Below are 20,904 nucleotides of genomic sequence, written 5' to 3'. Positions count from 1 at the left end.
CAAATGTGGAGAAAAGAAAATAGTCAAAACTTTGATGTTGTACTATTGTGTACTGAGGAAAGTTTTGGCCGACATACATGGTTGCGGTGGTTACAGCTCACAGTTAATTTTGTTTCTATTTAAATAATAATTGGAATTGTAGTCTTATTCAAGTTTTTTTATTTTTTTTTATTTGTTTGTGTGGACTAGTGCAAGAGTTAGGGTGCTGTGGGCTGGGGTCTTGATGACATTGACTTTGACTCCAATCAGTCATGAGTAGTGGTTATGACCATCGGTGTAGCTCTGTTAATTATATTCACCTCTATTCTATTCAAGGCACAAAATTCAAATGTTGACTATGTCAAGCCTTGAATATATTTATGGTCGTTCTAAATTAGATTTCTAATCTAATTTCAGTCTTTCGTTCAAACAGGATTTGACTTTGTACAGTGTGACCGAGCTTATTTGAAATTTCTGTGTCTCCACACAATGTACAATGGTTATTATCACTAGATTAATCTGCATTATTACTACATTATTCTACATTATTACTATATTATTCAGCAATATTTCCAGATTGTTCTGTATTATTATTAAGATTATACTACTTTAGTAGTAGATTATTGTGCTTTGTCAATTGATTGTTCTGAGTTATTACTAGATGATTCTGCATTATTAGCAGGTTCTTCCGCAGTATGACAACCTCAATCGACATTATTACTAGATTACTCCACATCATTAATACATTATTCTGCATTATTGCTAGTTTAGTCTGAATTATACTTAGATTTCAACATTATTACTAGATTATTCCTCATCATCACTACATTATTCTAAATTTGTATTAGATTATTCTTCATTATTGACTAAATAATTCTCTGTTAAATTAATTAATCCAGGCTACTTTGAGATGCAACTAGTAAACACAGATTATTCCTTGACTCAGACCACTGAAATACTGTAGAAATATACACTTCTGATCCTTGATCTTCTGCTGTACATTCTGCTGCACTGTTTGTAAATTCGCTTTGGATAAAAAGATACAAAAATTGGTAAATGTAAACCCATCTTTTTGTTGTTGGTTACTCTGCATTTTAACTATATTTTCCCTGACTAGGAGGGTTTTGCAGCCCATTGAATTGATTTTTAATGTTAAATATTTGATTGATTTTGACTGTGGATGAGGGTGTGTTGTCGGCAGTTACGCCCAGAGACGCCTGGATATCGACTCTCCTCTCTGACAAGGAACTCAGACGGCTGCCGAGCCAATCAGACAAAATACAGAATCAATTCATAGAATGAAACTCATATGGCTTTCTTATCATTTCATTTCAGCACGCATTCAGCATGACGTGTGTGATCACTCATGTCACGGTGTGAGGGCCTGTCGTTTTTAAGGCCCATGCTGAAGGTATACAATACTACTACTGATAATAATAATAATGTGTTCATTATTATTTCATCCAAAGTGACATAAACAGCGGAATTTGTTTCTGTAATCTCTTGATCTGATGTCAAATGTTCTACCAGTCATCTGGTTCATATCTCTCATATTTCTTATACGAAATGAGGGAGGAAACATGGCTGACTTCTCCTGCCTTTGTTGCTCTTAGACAAATACACACACACGTGCTCACACACACACACACACATACATACAGCACAGGTATTCGAGTTGAAAAATGAACCTGAAGCCTTTGTTCTTGTCTAAATTGTTAGTGTATAATATGTGTATTATTCAGTGTGAATATTTATGTTTCAAATTCTGTGGAAAACATGACCACCAGGTAGACTAGAGTTGAAGGTAAAGCTTGTGTGCCAGAGCGGATCTGTGTGTGTGTGCTCTGTCACCTAATCTGTGTGTATGTAGTAATGTCAGGAAACATTGTTCCCCAGCAACTGAACAGAAATTTTATTTATTTATTTTGCGTGTACCTTCCCCTAAGAAAGTTTTTTTTGTTTTTGCTGGATGTGTATGTTCTTGTGTGTGTATCTCCTATATGAGCAACAGCAGACAGTCACTGTTCCTAGAAAGAAGTGAGCAAACGATGGGAGAGGAGAGGAGTACTGGAGAAAAGGGTATGGGAGAGACGTATGAGAGAGGAGAGAAGGAGAGGAGGAGAGAAGGAGAGATGGAGGAGCGAGGGGATGGGATATACGTATGAGAGAGGAGAGAAGGAGAGGAGGAGTAAGGTGGATGGGATAGACGTATGAGAGAGGAGAGGAAGGCTCTTAGCACACTAATGCGGCCACTGAATTATTTATCTGTTCTTCTTCCTCTACCTCTCTTTCCCTCTGCTTCCCTATCCCTCTCTGTCCACTCTCTCCCTCCCTTTCCCCTCTAAATCTCTCGATCCCTCCCTCCCTTTCCCCTCCATCCCTCCCTCCCTTTCCCCCTCTCTCTCTCATCATCATCTTCTCTCCCCCTCTCCCTCCATCTCTCCCTATCTCAGTGCTATCTCTGGTGTCTTAGAAAACACATTCTATCAGGCAAAGAGCATGCAGATTTGTACTCACACACCCACACACAATCACACACACTGTGTGCCTGGAGTGTAGCCCCACTCACATTAACTCCTGCTACAGAAATAAATATGAATATGTTGCATTATAAAGTGTTTGGAGTATAGATGGTCCTGTCACTGCGGAGCTCAGTTTGAAGGCGGTTAGTGAGTAGTGCAATGTCTGAAAGCACACACACACAGTCAACCACACACACACAAACACACACACAAACACATGTATACACACACAGTTACCCACAAACAGTCACTCACTCACCCACATGCAAACACACACACTCACCCACACACAAACACACACTCATGCAGGCGCTTGTTTCCAAGCTGAAGTTGCAACCGATGGATAGGTCATTAGAGGAGGAATGAGACCCGACTTAGAATGTGGTCCAAATATTTATCTTGTCCCCCTCTATATCCCTCTCAGCCCCCCTCCTCTTCTCCTCTCTTCCTCTGTTCCCCTCCTCTCATCATCTAGAGAGCGATGGGGGAGAGAAGAAAGGGCAGGAAAATGCTCCACTCTCCAAATTCTAACGTATTCATCTAAGCTGGCTATCACACTAGACACTACCCTGGCTCCCCCCTCCTCCTCCTCCTTCTTCCTCCCCTGTCTCCCTCTTCCCCAGTCTCCCCCTCTCCCTCCATTTATTTCCACCACCCGCCTCCACACCTCATCTCTCCTGCCCTCCCCCCTTCCCCCTGTCCTTTCCTCCCCCCTCTCTTGCCTCCCTCTCCCTCATCTCCCCTGCATGTGCTAGATTGAGTCCTTTATCATTCTAAATTGACGTTTATGCTTTTACTCGTATTGTTTCTCCAAGGTTCCCAGCGTTCATGTAGGGCTATTTATTCTAATCCTTGTCACCCTGCCCCAGCAAGCTGCTCTGCCTCCACGATCCACTAAACACAGCTAACACAGCCAGCTAGCTACCCCTCCTGTTCTCCTCCTCTTCCCCCCCTCTTCCCAACTCTCTTCCTCTACTCCCCTTTTCTCCTCCACTTCTGGACTCTGTTCTCTCTGCTCCTCTCCTCCTTCCTCCCTTTCTCACTTCTCTCTCTCCTCCACCTCTCCTCTTCCCTTCTTTTTCATCCTCTCTTTCTCTTCCCTCTCTCTCCTCCACCTCCCATCTCTCCTCCCTCTCTCTCCATCTCTCCTCCAATCTGTCTCTTCCTTCTCTCTCCTTCACCTCCCCTATCTCCTTGTCTTCTCCCTCCTTCTCTTTGTCTCTATTGACTCTCTGTCCTACTTCTTCTCCTCCCCCTCCTCTTCTCCTCTCCTCCTGTTCAACCCTAAACACATACAGAGCCTAGCATCCATGTGAAGCTACATGCTTGATTTCAAATTCCAGTGTTCTATTTATGACACATGCTTCTGGTTGTCAATATTAATACAGGGCTAACATGCAGAGAGTCTGTCCAAACAGACAGCCTGTCTCTGTGTCACATACAGGGGGGTTTGTACAGGAAATAAGAAATCCATTATTGAGCAGCCCTGTTCAGACATGGTGGAGGAGACAAGGGGGACAGACAGGGGAGAAAGAAAGGAAAACAGACAGACAGACAGGGGAGGAAGAGAGGAAGACAGACAGACAGGGGAGGAAGAGAGAAAGACAGACAGACAGACAGACAGACAGACAGACAGACAGGAGAGGAAAAGAGGAAGACAGACAGACAGACAGACAGACAGACAGACAGACAGACAGACAGACAGACAGACAGACAGACAGGGGAGGAAGAGAGGAAGACAGACAGACAGACAGGGGAGGAAGAGAGGAAGATAGACAGACAGATGGGAGGAAGAGAGAAAGACAGACAGACAGACAGGAGAGGAAGAGAGGAAGACAGACAGACAGACAGGGGAGGAAGACATACAGACAGACAGGGGAGGAAGAGAGGAAGACAGACAGACAGACAGACAGACAGACAGACAGACAGACAGACAGGAGAGGAAGAGAGGAAGACACATAGACAGGGGAGGAAGAGAGAAAGACAGACAGACAGAGAGACAGGAGAAGAAGAGAGGAAGACAGGCAGGGGAGGAAGAGAGGAAGACAGACAGACAGACAGACAGACAGACAGACAGACAGACAGACAGACAGACAGACAGACAGACAGAGGAGGAAGAGAGGAAGGCAGACAGACAGGGGAGGAAGAGAGGAAGACACACAGACATGGGAGGACGAGAGGAAGACAGACAGACAGACAGACAGACAGACAGACAGGGGAGGAAGAGAAGAACACAGACAGACAGGGAAGTAAGAGAGGAAGACAGACAAACAGACAGAAAGGAGAGGACGAGAGGAAGACAGACAGAAGAGGAGAGAATAGGTGTTGATCTAAGAGGAAGAAGAGAAGAAAGACTGGGTAAGATTTTCCTCAGAGAAGGTGACAGGTAATACCACACAGAGAATGTTGCTGTGATTACACTGCTGTAACGCCCTAGAGATTTAGAGGGAAATTATTGTTATTATTTTTATCATTGTTCATAAAAATTAGCTTTTTCCTGCCAATAATTGAGAATTGTTGGTGCCCATTGTTTCCAGACCTGTATTTGTAATTGGAGATTGATGCAAGTGTTTCATACAGAGACAAAAAAGATGACAGTCTAAGCCTCCCCCTCCTACCCCGCTTCTCTCTTTACCCAGCTGCCTCTCAGACACAGAAGCAATTAACCTTTACGTTAAGTTTCCTTCTTTCAGTGGGTAGTCCTTGGTTTTTTACCAAGATGGCCGCCTCATATTGAGTATGAGTCATAAGTTGATCATGTGGAGCTGGCCATCCCCTCTTCCTGCTCCTCTTCCTCCTTCTATTCTTTCTCCTGCTCCTCCTCATTCCCCTGCTCCTCCTTCCACCTGCTCCTCTCTTGCGCCTGCTTTGACCTCCTCCTTCCATCTTCTTCTGCTCCTGCTCCTTCTCCTCCTCTTCCTCCACCCCCTCCTCCTCGTACAACCACAGTGTTTTGGTTCTGGGATCATTGTTCTGCTCGCTCGTAAAGCAGACCTGCTCAGGGACTGTGTGAGTGTGTGTGTGAGTGTGTCGTACAAGAGGTAAATCTCCATATCATCCACTCTGAGAAAAACTGTTCTCTCTACTGGAGCAGCTAAGCAACCCTTCTTCCACCCTCCATCCATCCCTCCCTTATTCCATCCATCCTTCCATCTTCATCCCACCATCCCTCCTTCTTTCCCTCGATCCCTCCTTCTCTTTCTCACCCTCTCTCGTATCATTCATCCCTCCTTCCTTCCTTCCTTCCATTCTTCTTTCCATCCATCCATCCATGCCTCCACATAGCTCATCAAAGTCTTAAAGATCAAGTGTGTTGTCTGAATAGACATTACTTGATTTAGAGCATAAATTATGTTTGTGTGTTTATATATATATGTGTGTGTGTGGCTTTAACTCACATGATGCTGCTTACACATACTTTGTCTCTCCGCAAACCCACACACACATACACACACACCACTGGAGTGTACACACACACGCAAACACACCCCCACACACCAACTGGAGATCGCACACACACACAGCTGAGGACAGAGACAGAGTGCTGGACTCCTCTACTGTACTGGTCTATAAAGACAACATGCTGGTTTCAGCTGTAATCTCAGTATTACTGCTCTCACTCTGTCTACCCCCCTACACTCACCTCAGCTCTGATCTCTGATCAGGAAGCTTTACACACACACGCACAGACACATAGACACAAACATAGGCACAAACACGCAGGGACGCGCTAAAGAACACACACACAACACACACTGGAGAGAGTGAGCATGCTTAGTCAGAGCCACAGGAGTCGAGTGTCGCCGTGGCGATGTCAAGTCCGATCTGGCTCGGAGCTGAGCAGGGTAAACATGCTCCACAGTTGTCACGGCGATTAGAGGGTTTAACCATGGGCCTGAAAGAGAGAAGAATGGAGAGTGGATGGAGAGAAAATGAGAGGGGAGGGAAGCGAAGGGAGGGAGGGAAAAGGATTGAAGGGCTATGGAGGAGGAGTTGAGAAGAGGAGTAGGGAGCATGGAGAGGAGAGCAGGAGGGGAGGGAGAGGATAGGGCAGAAGGGTGGGGAAGAGGGAGGGGAGAAGAAGGGGAGGGGAGCTTTACTGTTGGAAAGCAACAGAGAGACTGGCTATTGTTGTTTAGCAGGACTGTGAAGAGCAGAGGCTTAGATGGACACTTCAAGACCAGTAATCCTCTTTCTCCTTCCTTTTCTCTCCCTCTTTTTCTTTCCCTCTCTCTCTTTCACCCTTTCTCACTTTAGCTCTGTCCCACCCACCCCCCCCCCCTTGCCTCGGAATCCCACCTGCTCCGGCCTCTTCCCAGCCCCTGGTTGGCTGGCTGGCTGACTTTCTGGTTGACTGGTAGGCTGGCTGACTGGCTGGTTGTTCAGAGTCAGTGTGTGGGGGAAGATTACATGATCTGGCCCTCTTATCCATAGCAGCACCTCTAACTGTCTGTCCTTCGCTCTCTCTCCTTCCCTCCCTCTGTCTCTCTCTCTCCCTAGCTCTCCCTGTCTTTCTCTCTCTTTCTCTCAATCTCTCTCGTCGGAGAATACTGGCGGTGGTTAGAATAATTTTTTCCTTTCTCAGCCTCAGTCGGTCTGTCTCGTATTTTTTGATGAATCTGGGTCACTAAGTACTGTCTGTGGATGCTTGTGTGTGTGTGTGTGTGTGTGTGTGTGTGTGTGTGTGTGTGTGTGTGTGTGTGTGTGTGTGTGTGTGTGTGTGTGTGTGTGGTGCGTGCACCAGTGAGCTCTCTGTGTATTTTTATTTCAGTGAAAGCAGATAATAATGAGTCTGTCAAAACAAGATAAAAAAAATATAATTTCTTCTTTTTCTCTCTGTAAAAAGCTGTCCACTGTTTCATCTGTCATGTTGACAATCTAAGAAAAAAAAAGTGTTTAGGAGAATTTGTAAGGAATTGAATTATGATATTAAATACAGTGCCCTCCAAAAGTATTGGAACAGTGAGGCGAATTCCTTTATTTTTGCTGTAGACTGAAAACATTTGGGCTTGACATCAAATAATGAACGTGAGACCAGAGATCAACGTTTCAGCTTTTATTTCCAGGTATTTACATCAGGATCTGATGCACAACTAAGAAAATATCGCATTTTGTTTGAATCCACCCATTTGTCATGTGAGCAAAAGTATTGGAACAGATATACTTAAAACATATTTAAGTGAATAAGACTTAATATTTAGTTGCAAATCCTTTGCTTTCAATAACTGCAGCAAGTCTGTGACCCATTGACGTCACCAAACTTTTGCATTCTTCCTTTTTGATGCTTTCCCAGGCTTTCACTGCAGCCTCTTTCAGTTGTTGTTTGTTTTGTGGGGTTCCTCCCTTCAGTCTCCTCTTAAGCAGGTAAAATGCATGCTCTATAGGGTTTAAGTCTGGAGATTGACTTGGCCAGTCTAATACCTTCCATTTCTTGCCCCTGATGAACTCCTTTGTTGTTTTGGCAGTGTGTTTTGGGTCATTATCTTGCTGCATGATGAAGGCTCTGCCAATCAGTTTGGTTGCATCTTTCCTTAAATTGGCAGACAAAATGTTTCTGTAGACTTCCGAGGTCATTTTGCTGCTGCCATCATGTGTTACATCCTCAATGAAGATTAATGAGCCCGTCCCAGAAGAAGCCATGCAAGCCCAAGCCATGACATTACCTCCACCGTGTTTCACAGATGAGCTTGTGTGTTTGGGATCATGAGCAGTTCCTTTCTTTCTCCAAACTTTAGCCTTTCCATCACTTTGGTAAAAGTTAATCTTTGTCTCATCAGTCCATAAAACTTTGTCCCAGAATTTTTGAGGTTCATCTCTGTACTTTTTGGCAATTTCCAGCCTGGCCTTCCTATTCTTCTTGCTAATGAGTGGTTTGCATCTTCTGGTGTAGCCCTTGTACTTTTGTTCATGAAGTCTTCTGCGAACAGTAGATAGTGATACCTTCACTCCTGCCATCTGGAGGTTGTTGCTGATCTCACTAACAGTTGTTTTAGGGTCTTTCTTTACAGCTCTCACAATGTTTCTGTCATCAACTGCTGATGTTTTCCTTGGTCTACCTGTTCGACGTCTGTTACTTAGTACACCAGTAGTTTTCTTCTTCTTCAGGACATTCCAAATGGTTGTACTGGCTATGGCCAATGTTTCTGCAATGGCTCTGATTGATTTTCCATCTTCTCTAAGACTCACAATTGCTTGTTTTTCACCCAAAGACAGCGCTCTGGTTTTCATGTTGTTTTCACCTCTGAATACAGTCTGCATAGACAAAACCTATCTTACCCAATCTGAACCTGAGTGTAGACATTCAGTGGTATTTATTGATTGAATAATGTATGTAATAGGACACACCTGGGCAACAAAACACACCTGTCAGTCACATGTTCCAATACTTTTGCTCACGTGACAAATGGGTGGGTTCGAACAAAAAGGTGATATTTTCTAATTTGTGCATCAGATCCTGATGTAAATACCTGGAAATAAAAGCTGAAACGTTGATCTCTGGTTTCACATTCATCGTTTGATGTCAAGCCCAAATGTTTTCAGTCTACAGCAAAAATAAAGGAATTGGCCTCACTGTTCCAATACTTTTAGAGGGCACTGTATATATTAGTGTATGTAGCTGTGTTTATCTGCTGTCACACACACACACCAAGTGGACACGCACACATTCACCAGGGTAACACACACTGCTGCAGTGATTTCGGATTGCATAGATAGCCCAGTAGCATTAACCTACCTCTGGAGAACATCACTTTAACACACACACACATGGATTGAGATAACTTATTCATGTCATTAAACCTATGAGTTTCCATTTCATGTAGATATAATATACATCTATTCTCTTCTCACCTCTCTCCTCGCTCTGGGTCCCTATGACCACAGCTGTTTAGAAAACCAGGATGAGGTTGGGATGAGGATGAGGTTGGCATGAGAGTCAGGTTTAAAACTAGCGCTAAGCATGGGTCATTTGACCCCAGTGAAAAGAATTTCAGGAACCTGCTTTCTTGACTTTTCATAGATGTGTTTTATCACCCAGTATTTAAATTTGTTCAAAATCACACCGGGAAAAAAAAAGGAATTCGCCTCACTGTTCCAATACTTTTGGAGGGCACTGTATATTTTAGTCAATTAAATGGTTTTTGTACATTATATTCTATTATTGATGCTATTATTTGCAGAAAGTGAAGTTTAAGTTCAATGAATGTGTCTAGTGTCTCCATAATAACAATTAATTTAGATAAAACATAATTTACTGGAAAGTACATAATTTACCTAAACTATTTAATCTTTTAACTGGAGGATAAAATCCACGGCTGCTACAAATATGCAGATACAAAAATATGGTTAATTACATCATTTGATATAAGGATTAACCGGTGAGAAAATATTAAGATTGGATCATTTTGATAATTTGCCTGTGATTACAACTTTTACTTTCATCCATAACAAGCAATTTAAAGTTCTACTTTTCTAATAGTCTTAACCTAGCATTTGGATTTAGCTGTTGTCTGTATTTACTGCAGGCTTAACCTTGCAAGGCTACGCTAGTGTGTGGCTAAGCAATATCAAATATAACATATCACATAGAACATACTGTAAATACCTGACACAATAATAAGCAACGCAGAACGTCAAAACCATAGTATTTTATTAAATATGTCTAAATGGTGTATGTGTGTTTAAATTGCTTATTTTTTATATATAAAACATGATTTCAGAATTGCATAGACGAGTATGTGCTACATTTGCTACATTATATGATTAGTATAATATAACTTGGACCATATCTATATGACACATTGTAGTCGTATTATTAACATTCAAGTAAACAGATTATCAAGTTAACAGGTTTAGGGTTAGGGTTACGGGTTCATTGAGGATTTTACTCTTTGGTTTGCTTTGTTAGAACTATTGAACCTGGAATTAGATGTAATGGTTGTTATATTGGCCAAAGAACCAAAACTATAACCTAGATCTAATGGAAGAGGGGTAAACTGGACAGTGTTTTAATATTAACCAAATGTGCTGAAATTGCAGTTATTTGAAAAGAATGGTCACAAAGTTAAGAATGGTCACAAAGTTAAATGACAAAACACATTCAATCAATGAAAAGGCAAACTTGTTTACAAAATTAAGATCTTACCTACTCTATCATGATTATAGTAAATCAGAGAAAGCAAGAGGTGATGAAGGAGAAGGAGTAGCTTCAATGCATCACAATTCCCTTTATACACAAGAACAACCAATCACACCACATCTTGACCCTTACTTATCAACATATGACTAGCAATGCGACAGTCACTCAAGAGAACCGTCATTCAAATGAAACTCCAGTCTTTAACACATGAGAGGTGGAAATAGGATATCTTACACCATACAGAGCTTGAAAAAAACATTTAAATACGTATTTAGTTATTATATTATGATTTGAAATTACTATTTCAATTATTAACAAAAAACATTTTTTTACCGATATTACATATTGTTTGTAATGTTATGTAAAAAACTTTTTCAGTACAAGTTATTAATTCAATCTTGTGATTTTTCATTTAAAATTTCTCTGAACAGGGGTTTTGGATCAGAGTTTTTCACGTAGTAAACAAAAAATAGCATGAACTTTGTATGCGTCTATGTGTGTTAGTATGTACATTAGCATAGTGTGCAAATGTCTTTGGCACAATTATTTTTTTAATAACAGGAAAAATAAAACGCTTTAGGAATAAATGTAATAAAAGCACAAAACATTTTCTCAACATTGCACTTTTAAACTACCGCACATGTAAAGCTTAGCACAAGTAACTTCTCGCGCACTCTCCTCTTTTCCTCTACCTCAATACCTGGGCTGTTGTCAGGGTTTCTACGTTCGATAAGCTGCTCCCTTCTATACAATTAGCACAGTGACTTGCCTCCTCCACTAGCCTATCCTACTGCTGTCATGCCTTTAAATATGTTTATCTCCCTGCTTAGTTTGTCCCCGTCGCCGCACGGTGGCTTTGTGTCTTCTGCTTCCTCGGCTCATCTGTCTGGCTGTCTAACTTCCTGTGGTCTCTTTCAGGTCCTCCCAACCACCAAAGCCAGACCAGCCTACGCCCCCCTCTCCCGCCCACCCTCAACCACCACAGTCCTCAGCCAATAGCCTCAACCGGAACACCCTGGCGAGCCGGCGCAACCTCGCCCATGCCCCGTCCGGCCCCGCCCCTGGGGAGGGCCCGTCCACTCCAGAGTCGGTCCAGCTCCAGGACAGCTGGGCCCTGAACAGCAGTGTTCCCCTGGAGACCAGGTTAGACACACACACACATAGGAGTCACGCACACACATAATCACCCATGTACACACTCACAGGAGTCACACACACACACAAACAGACTCACACACGCTTGCAGGAGTCACTCACCCACCCACACACTCACACATAGTTGTCACACACACAAACAGACTCACCCACACACCAACAGACACACACACTCCCTCCTCTCCCTCCTCCTCTACCTCCTCTCCCTCCCTCTTCTTCTCCCTCCTCCTCTTCCTCCTCATCCTTCTCTCCCTCCTCTTCCTCCTCCTTTGCCTTTTCCTGCTCTACCTCCTCATCCTCTCCCTCCCCCTCCTCCAGTCCCTCCCTCCCTCCTCCTCTTTTTCCATATCCTCCTCTCCTTCTTCCTAGGGATGTGGGAAGTGATGGCCACCCTCTGCTTTTTCCCTATTGTTTAGCTGCAATGGTTAAAAGTATACATATGTTTTACAAATATTGGTAACACTTTAGAATAATGGTCCGTTGTTAACGAGTAGCTATGCAGGAAGTAATGGGTAGTACTACATTAACAACGAACTTAATACTATTAACTAATATGGAACCACGATTAACTAAGCAGTAAGTAATAGCAAATTTTGTACAAAGGTAGTTCCTTGGAAGTTATTTGATGATTACTAAATATATCCTCATTAAGAACAACTTGTGAACTATGACCAATTAAGAAAGAATAACCAATTACTTACTAATCACAAAAGTAACATGTCTAAAAAGTGAACAATTGTGTTTTTTTTACTCTTAACATGGTCAACAAGGGGGTGTTCGTTACACAGATTTTTTTTAAATATATATTTGTATAATGTTGGATGCTATCCTTTTCTCCTACTCTTTCTGGTTGAAGCCTGAAAATATTGTAAACAATTTCTGCATGCAGGTAGCAACGCTAGTGTTAAAAACCTATTTAGCTGGTCGGCTCCATGACGCCGGGTAAGTAGAGCTTGTGAGACAGCTCACCAAAAGAACAATGGGGAACCCACTTGTCTAGCAGATTCAGACATGTTCGTAGCTACCTAGCGAAAAGTAACCTCAACTTTCCTAGACTTTTTCCTACGGTACTACATTTGCATTTACATTTAGTCATTTACCAGACGCTCTTATCCAGAGCGACCTACAGTAAGTACAAGGACATTCTCCCCGAGGCAAGTAGGGTGAAGTGCCTTGCCCAAGGACACAACATCATGTGCAGCGGCCGGGAATCGGACTGGCAACCTTCAGATTACTAGCCCGATACTCTACAGCCACCTGACTTAATGTTGAAGGCTCGCTGATATTGCATACTGTCATTGCTAACGTGTGCTGACGTTGTGACTGTGTGTGTGTGTGTGTGTGCGTGTGTGTGTGTGTGTGAGAGACGCATGAGTGACAAAGAGATGGAGCAGGGACAGGAAATGCAGCTGAACGAATATGCAGCATTTTTTTAATATTGTTAAAAAAATAATTATAACAAAACGCAATATGTGGTGGCCGGTGTTGATTCTGTGGCACAAATCAGTCTGTGTGGGAAACACTGGAGTTCTTTGTGGAAACCAGTTTATGAATATTAACATTATAACACGTCCCCCCCAATATTTGAATCAGAATCAGAAAGGGTTTTAATCGCCATGAAAGTTTGCACAGACAAGAAATGTAGGCTACTTTGACAGGAAGGTGCATACATTAAACATATAGGAATCTTAAAAACTTAAATATGTTGTCTAACTATATTAAAGGTATATAAAAGCAAATACTAAGGGGATTTAGAATTAAAATAAAATATGCAAATATAGCTGCACGCAGCAATGAGGTGGCCAAGCAGTCAAATGACCCATAAAACATTTTATACATCCTCAGAAGAGGGTCACGAGTACACGTGTGACGGGTATGTAACAGCTGTAGCCACGCTCCGTCACGCCAACGCTCGTTCACCACTCACTGGGCTTGAGCGCACGACCTCCGACTTGCCAAGCGTGACCACTACCAGCTACGCCAAAGAAAAGCTAGCTCTTCGTTGACACGGGTGGCCTGTTAAATACATGAGGAGCGAGTTTCACGGTTCTAACTCCGTTACACACGAAGCAAGTTTGGTGTGAATCCATCAATAGATACGACCCAACTTGCTGAGATACGACCCAACTTCCTGTTTGCTGGCTTAATTGCACATTTTGATTGGCTGTACCGGGCAAACGGTTTAAAAAATAAAAAAAACATGTGATGGCTTTTACGAGTCTGTAGATAATATCTGGCAAATATGGTGAAGATTGGACACACTTTCGTTATTTTAGTAATTCAAAATGGCGGCCGCATCAATGTCTCTTTTAGACATGTTACTTTTGTGATTAGTAATTAGTTGGTTATTCTTTCTTAATTGGTCATAGTTCACAAGTAATTCTCAATGAGGACATATTTATTTAGTAATAATCAAATACCTACCAAGGAACAAGGGACCATTATTCGAAAGTGTTACCCAAATATTTGTTATACTGGAATGTAGTGCCGCATATTTCTGACCAAAGCCAAATATGAGTGGGATTCTAACCGAGCCCAACCTGACCCCAACCCAGTTAATGTAAGCTGAAGCATTGAACCATCTTTATCATTACTATATTTTCTCTAAACAGAAGTCGAAGCACCATGTCAAGTAGGCCTGCTCTGCCGACATGACCAAACTCAAACACCATCTCCAACATTCCTATTTTCAAGATGATGCGTTCCTTTTGTCCCATTGGGCTTGGGTCAGGAAGCCCTCCCTTCTATGCCCCCTCCCCTCACCACCCCTGCCTCATCCTCTCCCCCCCTCCCCTCTCCTGTCTGGTCCCACCAGGCAGATTAATCAAGCTTCTGTCAGGGCATATGGACCTGACCTAACATACACATACACATGCAGTACACACGAACACGTGCATAATCAAACACACGCACATACTCTCTCAAACACACACCCACACACACATACCTCACAGACCTGCATTCTTAAAAACACACACATACTCATGCACAAACACACACATACTCAAGTACACAGACTCACATATTCACACACATAATCACACACACACATGCTCACACACTCACAAACACGTACTGCATTTCTTTGTTTTTCACCTGGTGCTGGAAGAAGCATGTTGCAGTGACAGCACTATACTGTACTGCCCTGGGCTTTCTCATCCCCTTCTCCTCACTCATCTCTTCTCTTTCCGTCTCCACCTCTGGGTCCTCAAAACAGTACAGTTTCAACAATCCTGTTTTAATCCTGATACCAGCTTCAAAACAAACACTCACACACACAAATACCCACACACAACCACATACACACCCACAAACACATAAACACTATCACACTGTTCTCTGCCCTGGCATATTCACAGTATTAATGGATTCAGACTGTCTGGGGTCTCTTGTGTCAGTTGAATGTCCATTTCTTGGTTAATTGCTCTGGCTTCATCTGCTTCTCCCTGCGGAGGGCTTTAGTGTTAAGCACAGAGCTCTCTGCTTTAACTATTCACCTGCTTAGCTTTGTGTTTGTGAGTGTGTGTGTGTCTGGCTGTGTGTGTTTCTGTGGTCTGTGTTTGTGTGGTGTATCTGTGTGTGGTGTGTGTGTCACTAGGATTGAGAGGTGAGGCCTCAATCTTGTCTGCCCCCTCACACACACGCATGTACTAACCACATGCCCTCACACACACGCATGCACTAACCACACGTCCGTGTGCTTGGTAAGAAGCAAGATCACCGTACATGATCACTAGTTAAATTATAGCCTACTGCATTCATGTGGTGTCAGAATAATTAGAAAAATAATTTCCCGATTGAGAATATTCAAGTGAATGCAAGTTTTCTTTCAATAAAAAAGCTGTTCTTTAATGTCATCCAATGTTGTTTTGTGGCTCTTTTTTTCTGGGTCAGGCATCGTTTGGGTACCGGAAACGTTTTTAAAGTATTGATTTGGCACCGGTGTTGTATAAACCCAAACGATACCCAACCTTAATAACCATACACCCTCAAACACACACAGCCTTGAACATCAGGCAGTGGACCGCCCCCCCCCCCCCCCTCCCTGCTGGACACAATCCTGTTTATCACACCAGAGGACAGAGAACTAGCTAACTCACTTCAAACAGTCCCTTTGATGCTATCCCTTTGATGTCCTTACCTCTGACTCTGTGTGTGTGTGTGTGTTTGTGTGTGTGTGTGTGTGTGTGTGATGGTATGCTTCGGTATGTGTTATCACATATGATTGAATGATAGCTGTTCACTCCAGTACTAATCACTCACCGTTTCAACACAACACAGGTGTATGTATGTGTGCATTTGTAAGTGTATCGAGTGTATGGAGTGGGGGGTCCATGTTTGTATGTGTCAGATTGAGTGTTCAGACTTGCAGTTTTTACACAGGTTCAGGAATTGTAAAAAAAAAAATCAATGGTTTTAGCTTGCAGAGTATACAGTAGCACAGTGCATAGCAGCAAGGAGGGCAGAAGCCAAGAAGTGAAGTCTCCTCCATGTTACAACAGTTCATGACACAGTTTTGACATCCTTAATAGTCCCTCAATAGGGACTGGTTTAACTCAGTCTGTTTGGCCGAACATTCTCACAATCACAGGACCCTAGTGCTGACACTGTTCTGTCTGCAGAATAACTTCCACATCTGGCTTTATATCACGTTGTATTCCTCGTGAGTGAAACGGCCTAGTTGTTCTACAGTTCTTTCACCCCAGTTGTGCTATGTAGTTCATAAAGGGCCTAACAGACCACACATCGGGCCCGGTTCTAAGGGGGGGCTGAGGGGGGCCCTGCCCCCTACCAAAATGAAGGATGCTACATTTTTTTTTGTAGCATGGTTTGCACGGTTAAGATTAGCAATACTTAATTTATAATAAAGTATCTAGTACTTGGGGGCACCACCTCTGATTTATTTAAGAGACCGAGGAAATCTTATTGAATAATATTAAATAATAGCACTCGTAATAATCAGTCTAATCTTAAGTTGTGAATTCCATGAAAGTAGAGCAGATCAGATAACGTGAGGGATAACGCGAGTATTATAAACAATGATTTATTTAAGAAAATGTAATTATGATGAACAAATACCAGAGAAGTTATAGGCTAGTTAAGAGTGAGTTGAGTTAAACATTATACAGTAGGTCCTAAACTATGATGAGAGCGGAATACTATGGTGGGTTGAGAGCGCGTGGGGAGGGGAAGAGAGAGAGAGATAGGCTTCAGGAGAACAATGGAGGGAGTCTATGTTAACGAATCCTAACGAAAGTTAGGTTAAATCATTTGCAAACTAAAAATCTAACGTAACAAATTAAATCACAGTATGCCAATGTTCACAAGTAAGAAATGTAGAAGAAGAATCAAAGTTCCGTTCGTCGTTGTCAAACAGTTAGAGCAAAGGAATCTTTCGTTAAAGTTCCTGGTGGTCCAGTGAGTTGCTGATTGAGAAGGATAGGTCAGATGTGTCGCGAACATATCCGGTGAATCCTTGTTTAAAAGCAAGGTTTGCTTGTGCGTCAGGGTTTTATAATCCTTGCGAAAGGGGGGTATCCTTTTGGAGGTGAACTCTTTGGTTAGTTACTCCCACCTGGGCGTCCATCCTGAGATTGACGTATGGGTGTGAAGTAGTTGATAACTTTTCAGAGTTCAGCTATTTCAAATGTCCATGTATTTCTTAAACTTCAAAATATAACAATACAACATTAATAAGTGGTTTAGTTTGTAGATTAAAATCATTTTGATATCAAGATTAACTGATTTATCAAAACAGGAAAGGAAGTTACATTAAAACATAAAATTATATCAACACAGCATAAAAGGGAAAGCATGAGCCATGTAGTGCTTTAAAATATGTTTGTAAATCCAGAAAAGTTAGTCTTTCCTTAAAATCCTTTGTCTCCATACTGTAAGGCCATTTTGATCTACCTTCTGACCCCATGCTGGGCCATAAACTTTGAAGCTCCTGCTCTGGAGATAAGGACAAGGGGGAAACCACCTTTCTCCTTGTCGGGGCTAGAGGAAAGGTGTGATGGTACGTGGTTTGTCTGTTGGCTCTGCTACAGTTTCCTTCTTTTCGTTTTTTCTCCAATGTATTTTGTCTATTTTGGTTCAGCCATTCATAAAAGCAGAAGCAATTTGCTTCTGTATTACATCTGGCTAACGCACACAGATGCAGTTAGCCTGCACTCGTGTCAGGTTCGCTAGCTTGCTCTGTTCACCTTGCTGGTTTTAGACATGCATAGGTTTTGATTCGTCCTCGACCCAAAAAGTGGAAGCACCAGTGAGTCTGATAGTGGTTGTGGTATTTCGAGTCTGGGGGCAATCTCACCAGTGTCACACTTGCGGGTGGCTAAGCACACGCCCAGCCCAGTTATCCCCAATGCCGCTGCCAGCTCAGACACAGCTCCCAGGTCGCAACCATCCCGCTCCAGTTCAAACCCTCCATGTTCTGCTACCACTGTGGCGCAAGCCGCTCAGAACAAAAGGCCTGGCAGACTAACCATACAAAGATCAATGAAATTGTACTAAAAGTTTCTCTCAGATTGCACCAAATTGAAGCTTTAAGCTGCAAAAAAAAAACCATTTCATTGCCCCCACAAAATGTCTCATTGCCCCCCCTACTAAAGTGGGCTAGAACCGGGCCTGGCACACATGTAATTGTGTGCCAGTAATTGTGCAAATCAGTCCTGACTCCATATCATCTCGTTCTTTTATACCAATTAACACAGCAAATGTATTTTTCATAGTGTTTATGAATATGTTTTTCCTGAAAAAGCACAATTGCTACCAAACATGTGATTATGTATTACACACACACGCTTTGGCCTTGGGTTTTAGTATGTTTCTATGATCAACCTATTACTTCAATCTGCTCCCTCTCATCCCTTCTTTATCCCCTCTTTATAATTTCTGCATCCCATCTGTTTCTATTGTTCTCTCTCCTCAATCTATCCTGCCATCAACATCTGATTTATTTTCCATCTGAATTTATCTGAGCTGACTGAAGCTCTCTCTCACACACACACACACACACACACACACAAACACACATGCACACACACACGGGCACAGGCCCACACACACACAAAGGTACACACACAGACATACACACACATACACACACACAGACTTATAGAGACACACTTATAGACACTCACAAACACATACATAGAGACATACTCATACACACACACACACACACACACACACATAGACCAACCTGTGATTGAGAGTTGACAGGAAGATTGACAGTCAAATATGCTCCTGTCTTCTCTCCCTCCTTCCCTCTATCTATCCATCTCTCCCTCTACTCCTGACTTCCCTTACCTTTCCCCTCTACACCTGACGTCCCCTGCCTCTCTCCTCTTCTCCTGACTTCTCCTGCGTCCCTCCTCTGCTCCTGACCTCCCCTGCCTCTCCCCTCTACTCCTGACTTACCCTCTATACCTGACTTACCCTGCATCCCTCCTCTACTCTTGACTTCCTCCGCTTCCCCCCTTTACTCCTGACTTCCCCTGTCTCTCCCCTCTACTTCAGACTTCCCCTGCCTCTCCCCTCTACACTTGACTTCCCCTGCCTTTCTCCTCTACTCCTGACTTCCCCTGCCTCCCTTATCTCCACATTCCCGATCCATCTCATAATCCGTGGAAACAGATACAGACAGACACAAACAGATAGACAGATACAGGCAGGCAGGCAGACACTGACAGACACAGGCACCGACAGACAGACAGACAGACAGTCCTCTGTCAGTTCTCTCTTGTTATTGGTTGTTTAGACTCCAGGAATACCCTCAGGAGTGCAGCTCAATTGGTCATCACCCACCATTCACCTTCTGATTTGGTCTGCTGCTCCTGAGAGAGAGAGAGAGAGAGAGAGAGAGAGAGAGAGAGAGAGAGAGAGAGAGAGAGAGAGAGAGAAAGAGAAAGAGAGAGAAAGAGAGAGAGAGAGGCAAACAGAGAATATTACTTTACCTACTTTACCAAGCCTCGAATGCATCTACAGAGAGAGAGAGAGAGAGAGAGAGAGAGAGAGAGAGAGAAAGAGAGAGAGAGAGAGAGGAGACAAACAGAGAAAATCAGTGAGAGAGGGAGAGTGAAAGAGAGGTGTTGAAAAAGGACAAAAGAGAGGTCAGTCAGGGCATGTTAGAGCTTGACTCCTGAGGGACTGGGTGGCAGAGGAGAGAATTGGGAGTTTGAGTGTGTTAGTGTGTGTCAGTGTGTGCCAGTGTGTGTGTGTGTGTGTGTGTGTGTGAGAGTGTGTGTTGGACCTGATCGTCAGGGCAGCAGTGATGGACAGAGATCTGAGGGGAGCAGGGGTTTCTGGGTAATGGCGTGCAGGGAGGCAGCTTGTGAGCTCGTCTGACAGCATCAAAGCTTCACCACACGCTCAACTGTCATCTGTCCATGCCTTCTGCCCCCCTTACTCCCCCTGCTCTTCCATCTGCCCCCTGGTCCTCCTCTCATGCTGCCTCCCCCTTGCCCATCCCCTCCTCCCCCTGCTCTTCCATCTGCCCTCTGGCACTGGGACAGGGAGGGCAGGTCAGGACACAGGGGTTACTATATAGACTTTTCCAAGAGGGAGACAGAGAGAGCAACATAGAGGGAGATGGAGACAGAATGTTGCACCTTTATGCCGCCTTGCAGTTCTGTATAAAAGGTACGGACACGGAATGGGTGGTGATTGTTGCACCGGCATTAAGGTAGTCACAGGAAGGTAGACACTGGCATTACACCTCTGACTGCCGGCAGTAAACACAGGGGCATTATGCTGCCTTTGTTTGGTTCAGTGTACAGTAAATACACAAAGCTATAAAAACCGCTATAAAGAGGGATCTTCTTTACGACAATGTTGCAGAATCTCTGTGTAAAAAGGCTTAGAGAGAGAGAAAGAGAGAGACAGAGAGAGACAGAGAGAGAGAGGGAGAGACAGAGAGAGAGAGAGCAACATAGAGGCAGGAAAAGACAAACACAGAGAGAGAACGAAAGAGACTGAGAGACAGAGACAGACATGTATACAGTACATATATATAGAGGGAGAGAAAGGGGGTGAGAGCAAGACAGGCAGAGATAGAGAGAGGAAAATTACTTTACCAAGCCTCGAATGCATCTACAGAGAGAGAAA

General features: G+C 43.2%; 1 protein-coding gene across 1 annotated transcript in view; it reads left to right on the top strand.

Moving 5' to 3' along the window:
- Positions 1 to 20,904, top strand: part of LOC124482527 (teneurin-2-like) — a 118,941-nt gene that overhangs the window by 59,774 nt on the left and 38,263 nt on the right. The window contains 2 exon segments of the mRNA XM_047042882.1: positions 11,557 to 11,619; positions 11,622 to 11,781. Of these exon segments, the coding sequence (XP_046898838.1) occupies positions 11,557 to 11,619; positions 11,622 to 11,781 (223 nt within the window).

This window comes from Hypomesus transpacificus, chromosome 20 (genome assembly GCF_021917145.1).
Source record: "Hypomesus transpacificus isolate Combined female chromosome 20, fHypTra1, whole genome shotgun sequence".
In the NCBI taxonomy this organism is placed as follows: Eukaryota; Metazoa; Chordata; class Actinopteri; order Osmeriformes; family Osmeridae; genus Hypomesus; species Hypomesus transpacificus.
This window is presented reverse-complemented; position numbering and strand designations above follow the sequence as displayed.